The sequence below is a fragment of the Rhineura floridana genome, chromosome 3 (assembly GCF_030035675.1).
Source record: "Rhineura floridana isolate rRhiFlo1 chromosome 3, rRhiFlo1.hap2, whole genome shotgun sequence".
Classification (NCBI taxonomy): Eukaryota; Metazoa; Chordata; class Lepidosauria; order Squamata; family Rhineuridae; genus Rhineura; species Rhineura floridana.
The window spans coordinates 190,906,814-190,925,931 of record NC_084482.1 but is presented as its reverse complement, the minus strand read 5'-3'; the positions used below and the strand labels follow the sequence as shown (position 1 = coordinate 190,925,931).

Genomic DNA, 19,118 nt, shown 5'->3' with positions numbered 1-19,118 from the left:
CAACCCTAGGCTAAATATGCCCCGCTCTTCATTACAACTAATACAGAAGCAAGAAGTGGCTAGGGTAGGCATGAGTGTCCTATTTTACAGAGGACAGTCCTCTATTTGAACTTAGAGGACAGTCCTCTATTTGAAGGGCAGACCAGTCCAAGTTCAGTTTAAAAGATAAAGAGCCGCGGGAAGGACCATAGCTCCGTGGTAGAGCACCTGCTTGGCATGCAGAAGGTACCAGGTTCAATCCCCAGCATATTTCAGGGCTGGGAGAGATTCCTGTCTGAAACCATGGAGAGCTGTTGCTAGTCAGAGTACACAGTGCTCAGCTAGATGGACCAATAGTCCATCTGTGTGTAAGGCAGCTTGCTATGTTTAGGAACAAAAGGAAGCAGAGTCTTTGAAGTTGTCCATCACCTTCACCTTCAAATTCCATGCTAGTGATAATTAGGAAAGGTATTGAAAATAAAACAGCCGATATCATAATGCCTTTGTATAAATCTATGGTGCGGCCGCATTTGGAATACTGTGTACAGTTCTGGTCGCCTCATCTCAAAAAGGATATTATAGAGTTGGAAAAGGTTCAGAAGAGGGCAACCAGAATGATCAAGGGGATGGAGCGACTCCCTTACGAGGAAAGGTTGCAGCATTTGGGGCTTTTTAGTTTAGAGAAAAGGCGGGTCAGAGGAGACATGATAGAAGTGTATAAAATTATGCATGGCATTGAGAAAGTGGATAGAGAAAAGTTCTTCTCCCTCTCTCATAATACTAGAACTCGTGGACATTCAAAGAAGCTGAATGTTGGAAGATTCAGGACAGACAAAAGGAAGTACTTCTTTACTCAGCGCATAGTTAAACTATGGAATTTGCTCCCACAAGATGCAGTAATGGCCACCAGCTTGGATGGCTTTAAAAGAAGATTAGACAAATTCATGGAGGACAGGGCTATCAATGGCTACTAGCCATGATGGCTGTGCTCTGCCACCCTTGTCAGAGGCAGCATGCTTCTGAAAACCAGTTGCCGGAAGCCTCAGGAGGGGAGAGTGTTCTTGCACTCGGGTCCTGCTTGCGGGCTTCCCCCAGGCACCTGGTTGGCCACTGTGAGAACAGGATGCTGGACTAGATGGGTCACTGGCCTGATCCAGCAGGCTCTTCTTATGTTCTTATGTTCACCTGGATGGCAGCATGAGCAAGCACACAGGCCACCTGGTTTGTTCCCCACTAAGGTAATACAAATTGCACCTCTATTGAAATTGTGGGGTGGCATTCAATGCTAGTCCTGCTCAGAGTAGACCCATTGAAGTTAATAGACATGACTAACTGAGGTTCATTAATTTCAATGGGTCAGTTTCAACCAGGAGGGGGAGAGAGGGAGGAGAGGATGGTGCAGTGCAAATACAACAGCAGGAGCGCCAGATTGGCTCTGCCAGTGTGTTTGCACCAGGCCAACTTCCCTGCCACCTCACCCCTCCCTCTCCCAGTAAGCAACAGCAACCCACCTACCAGGGAGGTAGTGTAGCATTTTGCCCCACCCGGTGAGCATGTCTGCTTTTTTGGTGTACATCTTCATTCCTGGTGATTTTTATTTACTTGTTTGTTTGTTTGCTACATTCATACCCCACCTTTCTTTCACCATGGAACCCAAGGCGGCATACATGTGATTCCCAGGTGGTCTCCCATCCAGACACTGACCAGACCCAGACCTACTTAGCTTCAGCAAGGTGGTGGCCTCATGTGCCCTCAGATCATAGCCTGACACGTTGAGAACTATAAGCTGAATGGGGCCATCCAAGGTTAATATTTTCTGTGTGTGACAGTTTTAGAATCTTCACCAGTCTTATATCAGTCAACCTTAAAAAACCTGGTAAGCCGTACCATAATTAGCCTTACTTCCAAGGAAACATGCATAGGATTGCACTGTAAACATAGCAGTAACCTGAACCCTTGTGAGTAGGTCAAAATGATATCTGCCATTGGATCCACTCAGTGCTATAAATGCCAACAATGAATAAGCAGACTTTTTGGTTCATATGTAGCCTGGTTTCCAATGAGTCAAAGTAACTGTAAGGGGGGAAGAATGACTGTGACAATGGCTGGCTGAGCTGCTATGATAGCATGACCTGTTCATGAACATTCCAGGTGCTCAAGAGAACAAAACTGTTAGGATGTTTGCAGCTCAGATTCTCTGACGGAAGGGAAAGTTGTAAATTTGGCTGGAATAAAACCACACATAGGGATAGGGATAGCTTTGGCCAGGGGTGGGATGGAGGCAGATTGAGAACTTGGAGGAGGGCCTGGAGGGGGAGGGAAACTATGGGGCAGGGTATACATAGAATGGACAGAAGCAGGAATTTGAGTGAAGTAGGGTTGGTGGCACCACCCAGCATGGTCAGGCAGTTGTGAAGTTCCCGCACTTGAGTTGGGCCCTCCCACCCATTACTGCCCCTACCATCTGCTTCATATTTATAGAGAAGCAGCAGGCAGGCAGGCAGGAACAATGCTACATTGGGACATTGTGGGAATGCCAAAATGGCAATTGCGCATATGCACCCATCTCAGATTGTGGCAGTGCGGCTGCCTGCTTCACGGCCATCAGTGGTAAGCCCATTGAGGGTAAGCTGTACTGGTGGGAAGGCTCTAATGGGTAGCACTTTGCTACAGAGGTCCTCACACTGGAAGTCATCCTTGGAGAAATTGGTTAGCTGAAAATGAAGGAGGCATGCGGAAAAGGTCAGAGGGAAAAGGAATCTGAGGCAATTTCACACATGAACTGGGACTAGCCAGCCAATATCCTTTGGCTGCAGGCTAGTTGATATTTGAAGTGCTCAATAAATAAGGAGAAATGATAATAATGCCAAAGGCATAAGAACATAATGAGATTGCTTGTTTGAGCAGACATTCAATGTGTGATGTAAACTGGAAAAAGTGTCTTATAACCGAAAGTGCCATCTTTCAGCTCTTAATTCATATGCATCAAACGGTGAATTAAGTGTACCAAAATTACAGCTCTAGGGAAAGGACAGATGTGTAGAACCAGGGCAGGGGAGCAGAGATTCTTACCTTCTGTGATGTTCAGGTGAAACGCTCCATCCCCAGGTAGCGGTATCGTCAGCACGCTCAGCACTAGGAGAAGCAGCATCTGAGGACAGGATGAGAGTGATTGCCTGTACAAATATATATTCTAATACAATCATATCTGTCTTTGCTTCATTGTCTGCTCGAGGAGTAGTGGGTGTAATAGGCTGTGTGAACTCTGTGCTACCCCCCCAAAAAAAACTGTGTGCCAAGGTAAACCATATTTTGCACAAAGCAAAGAAGTACTCTGCATTCGACCGTATGGATGGTGCAAATAAAGTATACTTGCATATAGGCCAATTTTACATAATTTTATTCTCCAACTGTAAATCCCAGAAGACCCACATGGCATATGGTTTTTATGTATTTTTAAATAAATATTTCTATATCGCTCTTCACCAAAACTGGTTCCAGAGTGGTTTAGACAATGAAAATGTCAGAACAATGAAAACGCATCATAAAACTTGGTGGATGAGATGAAACAATCTGTAAAATGTTAAAATGCTTAAAATTTAAAAACCTGGTCGAGTAAACAGGGGTTTCACACGGCTCTTTGAAAGAAAACAATGTTGGCTCCAGAAGCGCCTCCATAAACAGGGCACCACAATCAAAAGGGCCCCCTTACTGGTTGTCACTTGCTTCACTTCTGACAAGCAGCAAACAGAGCAAAGAGTCTTGGTTGAGGATCTAAGGAAATCCCTGGGAAATCCCTGGTTTGTGGGCCAAATTAGGCCTGGAGTGGGTGCTAATTTGGCACGCAAGACTGTTTTCCTCATTTTCACTGGATGGCATATGTCATGTCAAGTGGTTGACAGGCAGGGAGCTCAGGATCTTGGACAGCTACAGCCAATCAGAGTAGACCCTACTAAACTGGAAGGGCCAATCATATGGCTCAGTATAAGGCAAAGACATCTGAAGATGAGAAAACAAGAGTTGTGCATGGCATTGAAATCTTATCCTCTGGCCTCTGGTATCTTGCTAAGTTTCCTCAGACCTACTGAGATTTTACAGTTCAGTCACTTTCAGGCCTATGAACACATGAAGCTGCCATGGAATGTGCAGACAGTGAACATCATGTGGAATGTGAGACTTTGCCTCTGCCCCCCTCAAATGTAGACAGACCTACTGTCTACCCCCACAACTCTTCAAAGGCAGCAGGCAGGGATGTTTCCCAGCATGATTACTTTCTTAATTAATTGTGTTGGGGATTGAGCATGGGGCTATGTGTATACAAGCCTCTATTTCCACAACACTAAGGGCCTGCGGAAAGGGCCATAGCTCAATGGCAGAACATCTGCTTTGCATGTAGAAGACCCCATGTTCAATCCCTACCATCTCCAGCTAGGACCGGGAGAGACTCCTCTCTGAAAGCCTGAAGAGCCACGGCCAGTCAGTGTAGACAATACTGAGCTAAATTGACCAATGATCTGATTCAGTATGAGAGCTTCCTATGCTCCGATGCTAAGTGCAAACTATCTGGATGCCGAATGTTATGCCTGATACGGATTTTGTGCTTGTACAATCCGATTATAGAATGACAAAGTACATGCATGCTAATAATTTCAGCAATAACCCGATTTTCTAGCTTGCCATCTTTCTAAAAATGTTTACCATTTGATAGATGGCACATAGTTCAACAACATACTGCATACATATGTGTTTTGCTTAGCAAAACGCAACATTGGGAGGAGGCAATTGTTTCTTTTCAATTTATCATTTAAATAATATTGTCCATTTCCTTTCATTTTAATTTTATAGCATTTGACTTCATAGCATATAACAGCAGCATACAACTGATTAAATCCATTGATTCACCTTCTCTTTTTCTACTTGTATCAGGTTTTGCCTTAAAGGAGTAATCACATGCTTTGTTTATCCATTTCTTAATAGCTAGATTTTTAAAATGTCTCCACTATCTGATACACATAACCCTGACAGCTTTTACCACAAATTAGATCAGTTATTTGCATCTAGAGCAGCCTTTCCCAACCAGTGTGCCTCCAGAGGTTGTTGGACCACAACTCCCATCAGCCTCAGCCAGCATTGCCAATGGTCAGGAAAGATGGGAATTGTGGTCCAACAACCTCTGGAGGCACACTGGTTGGGAAAGGCTGATCTAGAGCATAAACACCATCTCTAGTGTATATTAATAAAGAGAGACTATATAATTGTGAGGTATCCAATATCCAATAATATTTTCCATTTCCATTATTTATTTTCCCTTAGGCCTTTTTTTTGTTAGTGTACATCTCCATTGTAAAAGAAAGTAATCTCCCGTGTGTGTGTGTGTGTGTTTTTAAAATATTTCCAGTCCTTGGAATTCTGGTTCCCATTTACTGTATGTAATATGTATGTGGGCGAGGGGCAGGGAATGTACCATCTGAGCATCATTGTGAAATAGTTTTCTCTTTTATCCATATTCAGTTAAAAACAGTGTCCAATTTTCCAAAGATATTGCCCATACAGTAGGGCTCCACTTTTCGGTGGCCTGCTTTTCAGCATTCCGCTAATACGGCAGCTTTCAATTAGAGTAGGGCCCCACTCATATGCCACTTGTTCCGCTTTTCCGGCGTTTTTTGGGTGTCAGGTGCCATTTTATTGACAGAGTTCCGCTTTTCGGCGGGTTTTACTTTTAGGTGGAGGTCTGGAACGTAACCCACCATATGAGTGGGGCCCTACTGTACATGCATTGGTATGTAGGGTGAGATCCAAGAGCCCCTTGAGCAAATAAGAGGCACTTTCACCCCCAGGGATGGGTCTCCAATTCCCATCAGTTTCCTCCTTCAACCGCAGTCCCCTATCCTACATCTCAACCTTTGGGTTTCCAGATGTTGCTGGACTACAGTTTCCATAATTCCTGACCATTGGCCATGCTGGCTAGGGTTGACTGGAGTTGTAGTCCAACATCATATGGGGACCCAAAGGTTGGGAAAGGCTGCTCTAAGGGAAATGAATCCTTCTTTGACAAGTATGTATGCTTTCACCTGTGTTTGTTTTCAAAAGGTATAAGACTCAACAGGCATTTTATTTCACAAAGGAGACCAACTATGTACTAATTTTAAAATATTCAAACCAAGGAGATCTTATGCCAAGACTGGGGAACCTAAAGCCCTCCAGATGTTGCTGGACTACAACTCCCATCATCCCTGACCATTGAACATGCTAGCTGGGGCTGATGGGAATTAGTTCAGCAAATATCTGGACGGCCACAGGTTCTACATCCTTATCTTACACCATTAATTTTTCCCTTAATTTTGTTGTATGCTACCAATCTGACTGTTCTCATCAACCAAGACTTCGTATCTATATAGCCCTTGCTCTCTCTTTAGATCATAAGGGGAAGGAAGCAGAAGTCCAGCAAAAAACAAACAAACCTTAACCCTTCCCCCCACACACAGGTGCTTAACCCTTTCCCCACAGGTGGCTTTTCTGCTTCAACACACACACACTGCCATTTTCCTCCAGAGGAGTTCCAGACAGGTGTTGGCAAGGATAAATACATACCTTGAACCCTGACAAAGCAGGGGGAGGGGGTACTGGGGGGGGGAGAGAAAGTTGCAGCAGAAAACTGTGGCATTTGTAACTCCCTGCCTTTTCTCTACTGAAAAACATACCCTCCCAGAAACTGCTTTCCTCTAGAAGCAGATGCTGCTTTAATACACACATTTGCTCCACAGAGCAGAAAAAGAACAAAAAATTGCTGGCATTGTCCTTTAACGTCATCAGCAAGGGATGGGGAACCTTTATCAGGCCAAAGGCCACATTCCTATCTGAGCAACCTTCTGGGGCCCACATGCCACTGGTGGGCAGGGTCCAGGAGTATAGCGAGACAATTTTCATTGGGTGGGCAGAGACAAAAATGGGGGTTTGATTGGGACATCAGTCACCACAAAAGAGGTTTCAGGGGGGGATAGTTTTCTTAGGTAATGACAAAAATAAACCCCAATTTATTCATTTTAATTAGAAATTATAATTTGTGAAGTTTACAAAAACACAAATCAAATTAAAATACAGTATTTTCCACATGCAAAATAGTTATGTAAACTAAATAACAGTGACTAGGAAGTAAATGCATATTGTGCAAGTCATCCTACCATAATGATCTGAACTGTTAATACAGTCTAATGTGACATGATTTCTGTGCAAAAGAACTGTTTACTTGACGTTCCTTCAAATATGTGTCTTTCAAAAGGCAAGATTACTAAGTTTGCTGCCTGAAGACAGCAGAGGCCAATGTGGCTTCACAAAAAGCTTAAAGATGACCTGAAAACAAAAAAGGACACATACAGAAAGCAGAAGGAAGACCAGACCACAGAGGAAGAGTACAGACAGGTAGCACGGAATTGTAGGGATGGCGTCAGGAAGGCTAAAGCTGAGAATGAGCTAAGGTTAACGAGAGATGCCAAAAGCAACAAAAAAGCTTTCTTCAGGTACATCCATTGCAAAAGATGGAGAAAAGAAATGGTGGCACAGCTACTCAATGAGGATGGCAAAACGATGACAAAGAAAAGGCAGAAGTGCTCAATTCCTACTTTGGCTCAGTCTTCTCCCAAAAGAGGGTCTATGACCCTCTGGGAAATGTGAAGTTGAAGGGGCAGGATTGCAGTTTGTGCAAATCATTCTTTGATAGACGAACAGTCAAGGAATTCCCTAATCACTTTGAACAAGTTCAAATCTGCAGGGCCCAATGAACTGCATCTAAGAGTATTGAAGTCACTGGCTGAAGAAGTCTTGGAACCACTCAAAATCTTAGGATGGATTAAGTGCTGGATAACTGGTGGAGGGCTAATGTTGTCGCTATGTTCAAAAAGGGCAAAAGGGAGGAACCTGGGAACTACAGATCAGTCAGCTATATTCTGATTAGCAAGCTGGCTAAATGTGGGCTGGATGGAACAACTATCAGGTGGAACCATAGTGGAACCACAGAATCATACTCAAAGAGTAATCAATGGTTCCTTCTCAAACTAGAGGGCAGTAATGAGCTGGGTACTGCAGGGCTCAGGCCTGGGCCCAGTGCTCTTCAACATTTTTATTAATGACTTGGATGAGGAAGAGCAGGGAATGCTTACCAGATTTGCAGATGATACAAAATTGGGAGGGATAGCTAATACTCTGGAGGACAGAAACAGAATTCAAAGTGATCTTGATAGGCTACAGCATTCAGATGAAAACAACGGATTAACATTTAACAGGGATCAGTTCAAAGTTCTAGACATAGGGGAAAAGAAAGCAAAGGCTAAGATACTTGGCTCAGCAACACTACATGCGAGAAGGATCTTAAAATTGTTGTTGATCACATGCTGAATATGAGCCAAAAGTGAAGTGTGGCTGCAAAAAAGGCAAATGCTATTTTAGGATGCTTTAACAGAACAGTTTCCAAATTGTGTGAAATAGTAGTCCCCCTCTATTCAGCACTGGTTAGGCCTCATCTTGAGTACTGCATCCAGTTCTGGACACCATATTTTAAGAAGGATGCAGACAAACTGGAACAGGTTCAAAGGAGGGCAATGAAGATGATCAGGGGACTAGAAACAAAGCCCTATGAGGAGAGACTGAAAGAACTGGGCATGTTTAGCCTTGAGAAGAGAAGACGGAGGGGGAGAAATGACAGCTCTCTTCAAGTACTTGAAAGGTGGTCACACAGAGGAGGACCAGGATCTCTTCTTGATCATCCCAGAGTGTAGGACATGGAATAATGGGTTCATGTTACATGAAGCCAGATTTCGACTAAACATCAGGAAAGCTTCCTAATTGTTAAAGCAGTATGACAATGGAACAACTTACTTAGGGAGGTGGCAGGCTCTCCAGCACTGGAGGCATTCCGGAAACAGCTGGACAGCCACTGTCAGGTTTGCTTTAAGTTGGATTCCTGCATTGAGCAGGGAGTTGGACCTGATGGCCTTATAGGATCTTTTCAACTCTACTATTCTGATTCTATGAAGTTTGTTTTTCTCTGATGAACAATTGAACATCTGTATCGTGTCGACACAAGTGTCAAAGTTGAGAATGAATTTTCACGCACAGCTGTAGATGCACCAGAGGTGAGTCCTGAAGCATATAAAGTGCACGTGCATGGAAAGGCTTCATTGTACAGATACAATGTTTTAGTAAGCTTGTGAACTGTGAGTTCAGTTCTCCTGAGGCAGCTGCTTCTCAGAACTACCCTGGTCTCCTTTGCCATGCAAGGAAAGCAATTAAGAGAAGTTTCATTTTAAAAATTAAATTAATACCTATAAACATCACTTTTCATAAGGAAATGCTTGACAGCATGTCACATGGGAACTATCCATCTCTCTGAACTACAGTGTACAAGCACACAATCTGTGTTCTACAGAAAGGCGCTGGGCCAGCCAGCTAACACTGCTTCTGATGGCTCTATCAGGAAATCTCACACACCGTATTTTGGTAGTATATAAGTTTGCATTATTAAATAATAAGGTACATCCTTATTTTTCAACGTTTTTTAACAAACTAAGGAAGGAATGCACCCCAGACGCAAACACACACACACACACACACACACACACTATTCCAGGTCCCCATTGCCTGTGGTAAGTCTTGCCCTAGACTAGGCTAGGCGGCTGCCCAGTCTAGGCCCAAAAGCCCAGGCATACCCACCAAATGCACTAATAACACCCACCACCTACAGAGGCTGGCTGAGCATTACAGAGGAGGAGGAGATGCTCTGCAGTACATAACAATACAGTCCTTCCCGCCTTTTCTTCCTCCAATTGCAAACCCTTAGGTTTGCCAATTCCCTCCCCATCCATCAAGACTTGTGTTCACTTTGTTCACACTTTTAAGTCTTATATTTACCGGGTTCGCATTCCCTTGGAAACTTTGCCCTGCCCCTCTCTGTGGATGCCTAAACTGTATTTCTGAAAGCTCAACTGAAGTTTTAAGCTACTGTAATGCTAGAAATTTGGGGACTGAAGGAAAATTTCATTTGGGAGAGGAAAATTATCATTTGGTGGAGCAATGCTCTCATTTGCCCCTCTGTTGCTACACCCCTGGCAGGGCCAAAGGCCAAAGTGGACAGAGCAACAAATGTGAATGCTTACCTTTGCACAATAGGCTTGTTTCTACACACACTCACACACCCCTCTATCCTCCATCCAGGCAAGCCACGGGCATGATCAGAGTTCAAGGTCACATTGCATGCAAGCAAAACCCTCAAGAAAGGTGCAAAGCAGGGCTGGTGAGGCATGTGTTCTGGGGAGATGGGGTGTGGCCAAGGAGGGGATGTGGCCTAGGAAGAGACATGAGGACCAGAGAGAAAGGCTTAAAGGGACACATTTGCCCTCCCTGGGCTTGAAGATCCTTAACCCTATCCTAAGCAGTTTGGGCTGGGTTGTTTGAAGGACTGCCTCCACCCATATGCATGTGCCCAGCCTTAAGACTGGCCTCAGAGGCCCTCCTTACAGACCCACCTTCAATATCAGATTAGCAGGCACTAGAGACAGACAGGGTCTTTTCAGTGGTGGTCCCACATCTGAGGAACTCCCTCCCAAGGGATATGTGCCTGGCACCATTTTTGTTGGCTTCTCCATGGGCCTTAAACACCTTTGTTGTTTCAGTCTGCTTTTAACTAAGGTGCTGGGCTGGATATTTAATGAGTTAAACTTCTGCTGTATTTTGTTTTTAATCTGTTTTATCTGAATTGCTGGACTGTATATAATTTTTAAATTGCTGTTTTTAATTTTGTTAATTGAAATGTGTTTAGTAGTAGATTTACATCTTTCATTGTTTCATGTGAGCTGCTTTGTGGCACAGTGTTGCCCTGAAAGGCAGCATATAAATAGTGAAAATAACTAAATAACTGAGATAACATCCACACCTCATACATTTAAAGCACTCTTATAACACTTTAACAGTCACGGCTTCTCCCAACAAATCCTGGAATTGGTAGGCTGAAGCACCTTGGGCAGCTCCTTGGAAGTTCGGACTAAAATCTGGAGCGGATTCCACCCCCCAGTGAAATGGAGCCACCAGCCGTTACTGGAAACAAGCATGATGCAGATACATAATTTATTATAGAACACAGTCTGGACATTTAAAAGGATGACAGCACATGGAAGTGGAGAGAGGAAGGAGAAGAGCATTACTGCTTCCTAGTGGAAGTTCCTGTTAAAAGCTGATTTCCTTATTCCTTGCTTCTGCTACCCTCCTGTGGTCATTGAGTAGGACTGCTAGGACAAAGGCTAATTTTTTTGTTTTTTAAACATCTGTTTTTTCCAGCACTTTGGCTTGTCTCTGGAAGCACCTTGGACAGCTCCTTGAAAGTTTGGACTAAATCCAGGAGTGGATTCCACTGTTCCACTGACATGGAGCCACCAGCTGCCACTGAGTGGAGCTTCCACTCCTCCCAGGTAAGCGTGTGTAAGATTTTGCAGCCTTAACCATATTCATCTGGAATGCAGCAGCAAGAGCAGAATTCAGATTTTCTTGCTGTAGAATTTGAGCACTGTAGTTCACTATTGTCACAGAGGGCATAAAGTCCTGGACACATAGTAATATATATATAGTATTAATACAAAATTAATTCAGGGCACAATCCAACCAAAATAAGTATTTTAAAAATCCCATGTGTGGTATCAACGGTATTGTAGGCTGTCCAGGGAATTCTTATGTTATTGAGTGGAGATGGTCAAAGGCTGAAAATAAATATAAGCAGACAAATACCCAGGCCACTAGGTGGCACTAGGCAGGGAGAAGGGGAGAGGGAAAATAAAGATAGCTTTCAGCTTCACCCCGGCACGAGGTCCAGGCTTTCAATGTCAGAATGGCTAACTGGTAGGGTTGCCAGGTCCATGGCCTGAGACTGATCCTGTATCTTTAGGAGAAGAGAAAGTCAGCCAAGGGCAAGTGTTCTGGCAACCCTGTAATGGGAAAAACCACAAGGTGGAATTCTCCCTCCTCCCTGCACAACTTTTAAAGATACAAAAGACCTCTTGGAGGCTGGGCCTGGCAACCAAGAGGTCTTCTGTATCTTTAAAAATTGTGCAGGGGAAAGGGAGAATTCCACCTTGTGGTTTTTCCCATTACCGTGTTGCAAGAACACCTGCACTTGGCTGGCATTCTCTTCTCCTAAAGATACAGGATCAGTCTCAGGCTTTGAACCTGGCAACCCTACTAACTGGCCGATCTGCAAGGCACAGCACACTTTGCAAAAAGAGAAGAAAAGTCACAGATTCAAGCCTGGGAATCCTGCTGCTGTTTCTACATAGCACAGCTTCAACTATCTCATAACGAGAAGCCTGCAATGGAGAGAGTCGAGCCTGCAAGAGGGAGCTCAAACCAGCTTCTGATACCCAACACTGCCATCTTGGCCACCCCACCCATTCTGCTTTTTGTTTAGCAGTGCCCTCTGCAGAAATTTATTTGCAGCACTCTGAATGCCACACAACAGATTTCAACTTTGTTCTCCAAAGTCTGAGGTTTGAAGCGTGAGGAGGAGCCCCAGCTCAGTGGTAGGTCCCATCTTCACATGCAAAAAGATCCCATGTTCATTTTCTGGCTGAAAGAATTCCAGTGCTGAGAAAGACTCTTGCCCAAGACCTTGAACAGACACAGGCAGAGGATTTATTTATTACGTTATTATCTCACGATTCCTCCAAGGAGTCCAAGGCAGCATAGATGACTCCCCCACACACACCCAATTTTATCCTTATAACAATTCTGTAAGGTAAGATATGCTGAGATGGTGGCTAGCACAAGGTCAGGCAGTGAATGAGCTTCATAGGAATTTGAATTCGGGTCTCTCCAGTTCTAGTCTGACACTCTCTAGCTATTACTGCAAATTGCTAGTGTCATGGCAAAAGTATCCCCCATGCTTTCCTCGCTGACCATTCTCCATCAGTAAATCAGGACAAAAGTGCATTTGAAAATTATCAAAGGGGAGAGAGCACGTTGTGAAATCCATGGGTTGGGTGCAATGGGGGGATTGCTTTGGTTTTTGCACTGACCTTATTGTTGAGGCAACCAAGGGGCAACTGTGAGTGTTTTTTCCTTCACTGCACAAAATAAATTATCTCACCGGCGGTCTGCACTCTGAACCACCTAAACCAGCCTGTTGCCTAAGGTGCTGTGGAGGATGCCCCCTTCATTGGTATTGAAGAACGATTCAACTGGCAGTCTGGTTGGCTTCCATCCATGGGAATGGGGTGGGGGAGGCACCACCTTGTTATTTGCTTCAGACAGCAATATGTCCCAAGCCAGCCAGTCAAGCTTACAGGCATACCCCACTTTAACATACGCAATGGGACCGTAGCGTGTATGTAAAGTGAAAATGTAAAGTGAATCAATAGTCTATGCATGTACTGCACTGCAATCGCCACTAGATGGCAGCGGCGTCATGCCATTAAGTGTCCGTAATTGCGAAGCACGCGTACGTTAAGCAGGGTATGGTGGCGTATGGAGCATGTACGTTATAGCAAGGTGACATTAAGTGAAGCGACGTTAAGCGGGGTATGCCTGTATTTGAGATCTTATCAAAGATGGCATTCACTGGAAGCAAGCCAGTGCAAGTTAGTTCACAGAGAACCTATTTAACTAAGTATATATTATTCTAGCTCATATTTGGATGTAAACTAGACCTGAGCTGAAATTCTTCAGAACACATTGTTTCTGGTAAAACTTCTGAGATGTTTCCACTCCCACCTAGGAAAAGAAGGTCACTTTGCAGAATTTTCTCTGAATGTTCTCCTCCATTTTTTTTGTAGAGAGACGCCATTTTCACACACAGAGACCCTACACACACACACATACATTGCCCTGGAATGCTGCCGGATCCAAGACATTGTGAGGATGCCAAATGGTATCCAGGCTGCCTATGCAAATGCTGTTGCTGTTGTCAATTGTAGTGGCAGCAACCTGCCCCCCCAACAAGAAAAAAACTGTGCTACTGCTGCCGCCAATGGAGAGCTCCAATCCCAAAAGATGATGATGATGATGATATTAATTTATTACCCTTCCTTCATTGTAAGGTTTAGGGTTGCCAGGTCAGAAGCATCCCAAACCCTGAGATTTAAGGAGCGGGCCCTAGTAATATCATGGGGTGGGCCCTAGTGATGTCATGGGGCAGGCCCTAGTGATGTCATGGGGCAGGCCCTAGTGATGTCATGGGGCAGGCCCTAGTGATGTCATTAAGCATGATATGTTAAGCATCAACCACAGTTGCTTGGAGCATACCATTCAAACTTAAAAATTCTCTGTTTGGAATAGAAATCTTAGCTAAATGAGGGTGTTCCCAGCTCTAGCTGAAGTGATGGGATCATTCCTTCTCACCTGCTTAGAGAGACTGGGTAGGGAACATTTAATCTAGCCTACTTCCTTCTGACAAGAAGGGTTTAAGTGCACTCAGGCCAAGCCAGTCACCAGAAGGCCTTTGTAGGAAGAAGAGAACACACTAAGGGACTAAGCCCCATAGAACTCAATAGGACTTCTGAGTAGATATGTTTAAGATTCTGCTGTTAGTAAGGTTTAACTAGGGATCCTCTGCAAAGATATCCATATCAAAGCAGAGTTGGCAACTCCCTGCCTGGAATGCCCTTCCCCTGCCTTTTAATGTGGCTGCTCCAAATGTCTTTACAGACTTGACCCTTCACTGCAGAGAGAGGTTTGTGAAATGAGTAAGAGTTAAGAAGATTCTCTATTCTTTCTGGCCTACCCTGTGGGCTGCTTTAAACTCACTTTGACAGCCAATCCAATTCCAATGAGTAACAACTGACAGAGAGAAAAAGCACATGGTTTGGTCTACTTTCATAGGCAGCAGCTTGAGAACAACAGCAATTGCAGCCACACTTTCCAGTATGTGAAATTATGTTTTACCACTATTGGGCAAGAAGCAAACAATCATGCAACTAACAAGGTGCATCATCAGTGGGTTTAAGGGGGTTGAGCTGAGCACATGGAACCACTGTAGCTGCTTCTATGGATGTAAGGCTGTGAGGTCAGAGCTAAATGAAATGCAAATAATATAAATAAATAATAAAATTTTATTTATTAGTCGCCCATCTGTCCGAGTTAACGGACAGAAAAAGAAAAACAAAAGACAGTGATGATTTTCTTAATGCAATATCATACCAACCACAACAAGATTCTATGAGTAAGATAGAAAACTCAGCATTCTACAGCCAGTCAGGGTTCCTAACCAAAACCCAAAACTAAAAGAATCCTGGCAGCCAATCAGCAAAAGTCACAGAAATCCCCATAGAGCACAACCTGACCTGGGGGCTGCAGTTAGTGCAGAATGCTATGGCACATTGCTGACCTGAGTGAGACCCTGACAGCACATAATACCTCTGCTCTGAAATCTGCAGTGGTTGCCGATTTGCTACCAGGCCAAGTTCAAGGTGTGCTTTCCATGTTATGGGTGCCACATAGTACTTGTGCTCTGGTAAGAAATGGATCCTTTAGTGTGGCAGCACCTACACTTTGGAACTCCCTGCCTATTAACATTAGGCAGGCACTTTCATCGTATCTTTTTCAGGACCTGCTAAAATAATTTTTTGCTTAGACAAGCCTACCCAGTCATGTAGCAGCTATTTTGCTTTTTATCTGTTATTAACTCATTGTTGGTTTTATTATTTTGAATGTTTTTAAATACCTGTCTTTAACTGTTTTTGCCAATACTTTTATTGTTTTAATTCCTTCTGTAAACCGCTTTGAGGTTTTTTACAATAAAGCACTATATAAATATTGTAAGTAAAATACATAAATGAATTTCAGAGTCTCTTTCCTCTTTTAGGAACAGAGGAATCTGCCTTATACCGACTCAGGCCATTTGGTACTATCTAGCTTTCTACTGGTAACATGGACTAGTATTGGCTGTCCAGGATTCCAGGCAATAGTCTTTTCCAGGAATTGAATTTTGGGCCTTTGCATGCAAAGCATGTACCCTACCACTAAGCTACAGCCCTTCCCCTGTTTAAAAAAGTATTTTTAACATTGTTCTTTTCAATTCACTAATGAATGCACAGTGTACCTAGGGCAGATCCACATCATTCATTTAAAGCACATTCAACATATGTTTGACAAACATGAATCCCACTACAGAATCATGGGAACTGTAGTTTGTTAAGGGTAGTGGGAACTATTATTGTGAGGGGGAAACTACACTTCCCAGGATTCTTTGGGGGAAGTCATGCACTTTAAATGCAAGTTGGATGTGCTTTAAATGTATTATGTGGATCTGCATTACTTCATAAACTTTGCCTGCATACAAATCATTTTAATTAATTTTTAAAATGGACATCACCTACAAAGTTTACATGGTGACCATGGGGTACTCTCCATCTCTCAGCCTAATCTACCCCTCAGGGTGAAAACAACAGAGGGGACCATGACTGCCCCAAGGAAGAAGGGCACACTTAAAAAGTAAAGGAAATAATAATGTACAACCATAGTGTGAAATCAAATATGCATTGAGACATAATATGAAGAAATATTTATATAAGCATGAATGTCAAAGATGTTTATTATTTACCTGTAAAGATATTTATAGTGCAATCTTACGCATGTTTACACAGAAGCAAGTCCCAATGTATTCAGTGGGGCTTACTCAAACAGGGAAGTGTGCACAGGACTGCAATTCAGTGATAAGTGACTTCACTCACCCAACCCAAAATTCAGAATCATGTTTTATACTTGTTTTATGGTTATTGGATTTTAAATGGATTATTGTGAGCTGCTTTCATTTCCAACCCTACCTCACAGGGTTATTGGAAATATTTAATATACACACACACTGGAGATGTAAAAATACATACACCCCATATAATAGTTTATTGTCAAAACCAGCTGGTTATTGCAGAACATTTTTTTTTAAAAAAAAACCATATTAGTTTCCAACCAAATAAAAGCACTGGCACTAAGTAAGCCCTGCCTAATTGCTTTAAAAAAAGGATTGGAGGGGGAGAGAAAGATTTACAACACAATTATTTGCTGTGTTTACTCATAAGTCCCACTGATTTACATTACAATCCTAACCATGTCTACTTTTGATTAATTCAGTAAGTCCTACTGAATTCAATGAGGTTTACTCCCAGGTATGTCAAATTAGCATGCAGCTTTACTCCCAGAAAAGTGAGAATAGGATTAAAGTTTCATATTGGGAAAGTTGTCAAAACCAGTTATGAATAAGACAAACTGCCCTCCTCAACAGCCCAGGAAAATTTAAACTTGTGTAACACTGTAATGGCATCATAAGCTGCAGCATGTACACTTTTTAATATTTCTGTTCTAAAATTATTTGAAAGATAAAATGTGTAATATGCTAGTTTTGCAAGTAATTAAAAAAACTGCATGTACACTTTTATTATAATCTCAACTGAAATTGTTTACAGTGCATTGTTTCTTGCTATGATCTTCTGTTCTAGTGCAATCCTATGCATGTTTACTCAGAAGCAAGTCCCAATGTATTCAGATCTCCTGCACAGAGAAAATACTCTTTATGCTGTTGAAAGCTATAAATTTACTGAATTCCTGATGTGCAGACAGGCAGGAAAAGGAAACTATTTTCAGAACTTGCAATAGCTATTGCTTAAATGTAAATGTACAGCCTTCAAGTTGATTCCGACTTATGGCGACCTTATGAATAGGGTTTTCATGAGGCTGAGAGGCAGTGACAGGCCCAAGGTTACCCAGTGAGTTTCATGGCTGTTGCCTGGAGGTCAGTAAATCCCTTGTCAATTACAACTCTTACTTCACTTATTGGCTAAAAACCTGCAAGTGTGGGGATTAGAGCAGCCAGTACTAACAGAAGTTGTGGTGATGGGGTGGTTGACACTTTGGTGTATATCTCTTGAACTAGACCACCTAGAAACTGAATTTTTAAAAAAGGAATAAAAGCAAAGAGTCTGGAGATTGGGGCTCACCTGAAGACCCAGAGGGGACCTCCAAAAACTGGAGTCTATGGGTGAAAACCAGAGAGTTTGCAACCCTACTAAGGTTCCAAGATGGGTTACAACAATTTAAAATACATCATTAAAAACAATTAAGAACAACTTAAAATCACATCACAAAAAATAGGGTGGGTCCTAAAAATTTACATCTGACGTATCAAAAGCCAGGGTTTAAAGAGGTGTGTCTTCAACATTCATCAAAAAGTGTATGGTGAAGATGCAAGACACACTGCTGTGGGAAGGGAATTCTGCAACTTAGGGACCCCCAAAAAGAATTCCGTCTTCTGGGCCCCCACCATCCCGAGCTTCTGAGGGTGGTGGAAATACTAAGAGGGCCCCTCTGTTGATCTTAACACCCAAGAGGGTCTGTAGGGAAGGAGGCGGTCTTTCAGATATTTGGGACCTAAGTCATTTAGGACTTTAAACACTAGTGTGAGCACCCTAACTTCAACCTGGAAACAAACTGGCAACCAATGCAGCTGTTTTAAAACAGGGGTTATATGAGATCTAAATGGAACTCCAGCCAATAATCTGGTCCCTGCATTTTGGACCAGTTGAAGTTTCCACATCATCTTCAAAGGCTGCCCCATGTACAGCACACTGCAATAATTCAACTTGGAAGTTATCAGAGCATGGACTACTGTGGCCAGGTCATCTCTGTCCAAAAGGGGCCACAGCTGGCAAACCAGCAGGAGCTAGAAAAAGGCACTCCAAGCTACTGAGGCCACCTGAGCCTCCAGTGACAATGTTGGATCCATAAGTTGCAGACCTGCTCCTTCCAGGGGAGTGCAACCCTGTCCAAAGCAGGCTGCCTCCTCATCTCCAATTTTCTTTTCCCCATGGAAGAACTAATTGAAGTGGTCCCTCCAATTTCTCTGTCACAAATAGCATGAAGAATTTCAATAGGCCTTTTGTGCACTGCTCTAATGAAAACACATTAAACTACTAAAGGATGCCATTTTGAATGAAAACATCTTCAACTCTTCTATAGTAAGTACAATTAGACCCACTATGAGATCAAACATTGTTTAGTTAAAAAAAGAAACCCTGTTACAGTTAGTTTACCAATATACCCTGAATCCAAGAACAAGTAGATTTGTTTATTTATTTAGCAAGATTTACATTAAACATGTCTAAGAGCTTTTCATG

At 43.0% G+C, this 19,118-nt stretch overlaps 1 protein-coding gene across 3 annotated transcripts in view; it reads right to left on the bottom strand.

Annotated features, from left to right (window-relative positions):
- LOC133380845 (gamma-aminobutyric acid type B receptor subunit 1-like) overlaps window positions 1-19,118 on the bottom strand; it is a 54,193-nt gene that overhangs the window by 30,254 nt on the left and 4,821 nt on the right. Inside the window, exons 1-2 of one of the 3 annotated variants that reach the window (XM_061618969.1) lie at window positions 10,497-10,577; window positions 3,052-3,130 (exon numbers count right to left, since the gene is read on the bottom strand). In XM_061618969.1, coding sequence (XP_061474953.1) covers window positions 3,052-3,130 — 79 coding nt within the window. In that variant the 5' untranslated portion in view covers window positions 10,497-10,577. Of the gene's footprint in view, window positions 1-3,051; window positions 3,131-10,127; window positions 10,278-10,496; window positions 10,578-19,118 lie in introns of those variants that run through there. The other 2 variants (XM_061618968.1, XM_061618971.1) reach the window with 2 other exon arrangements.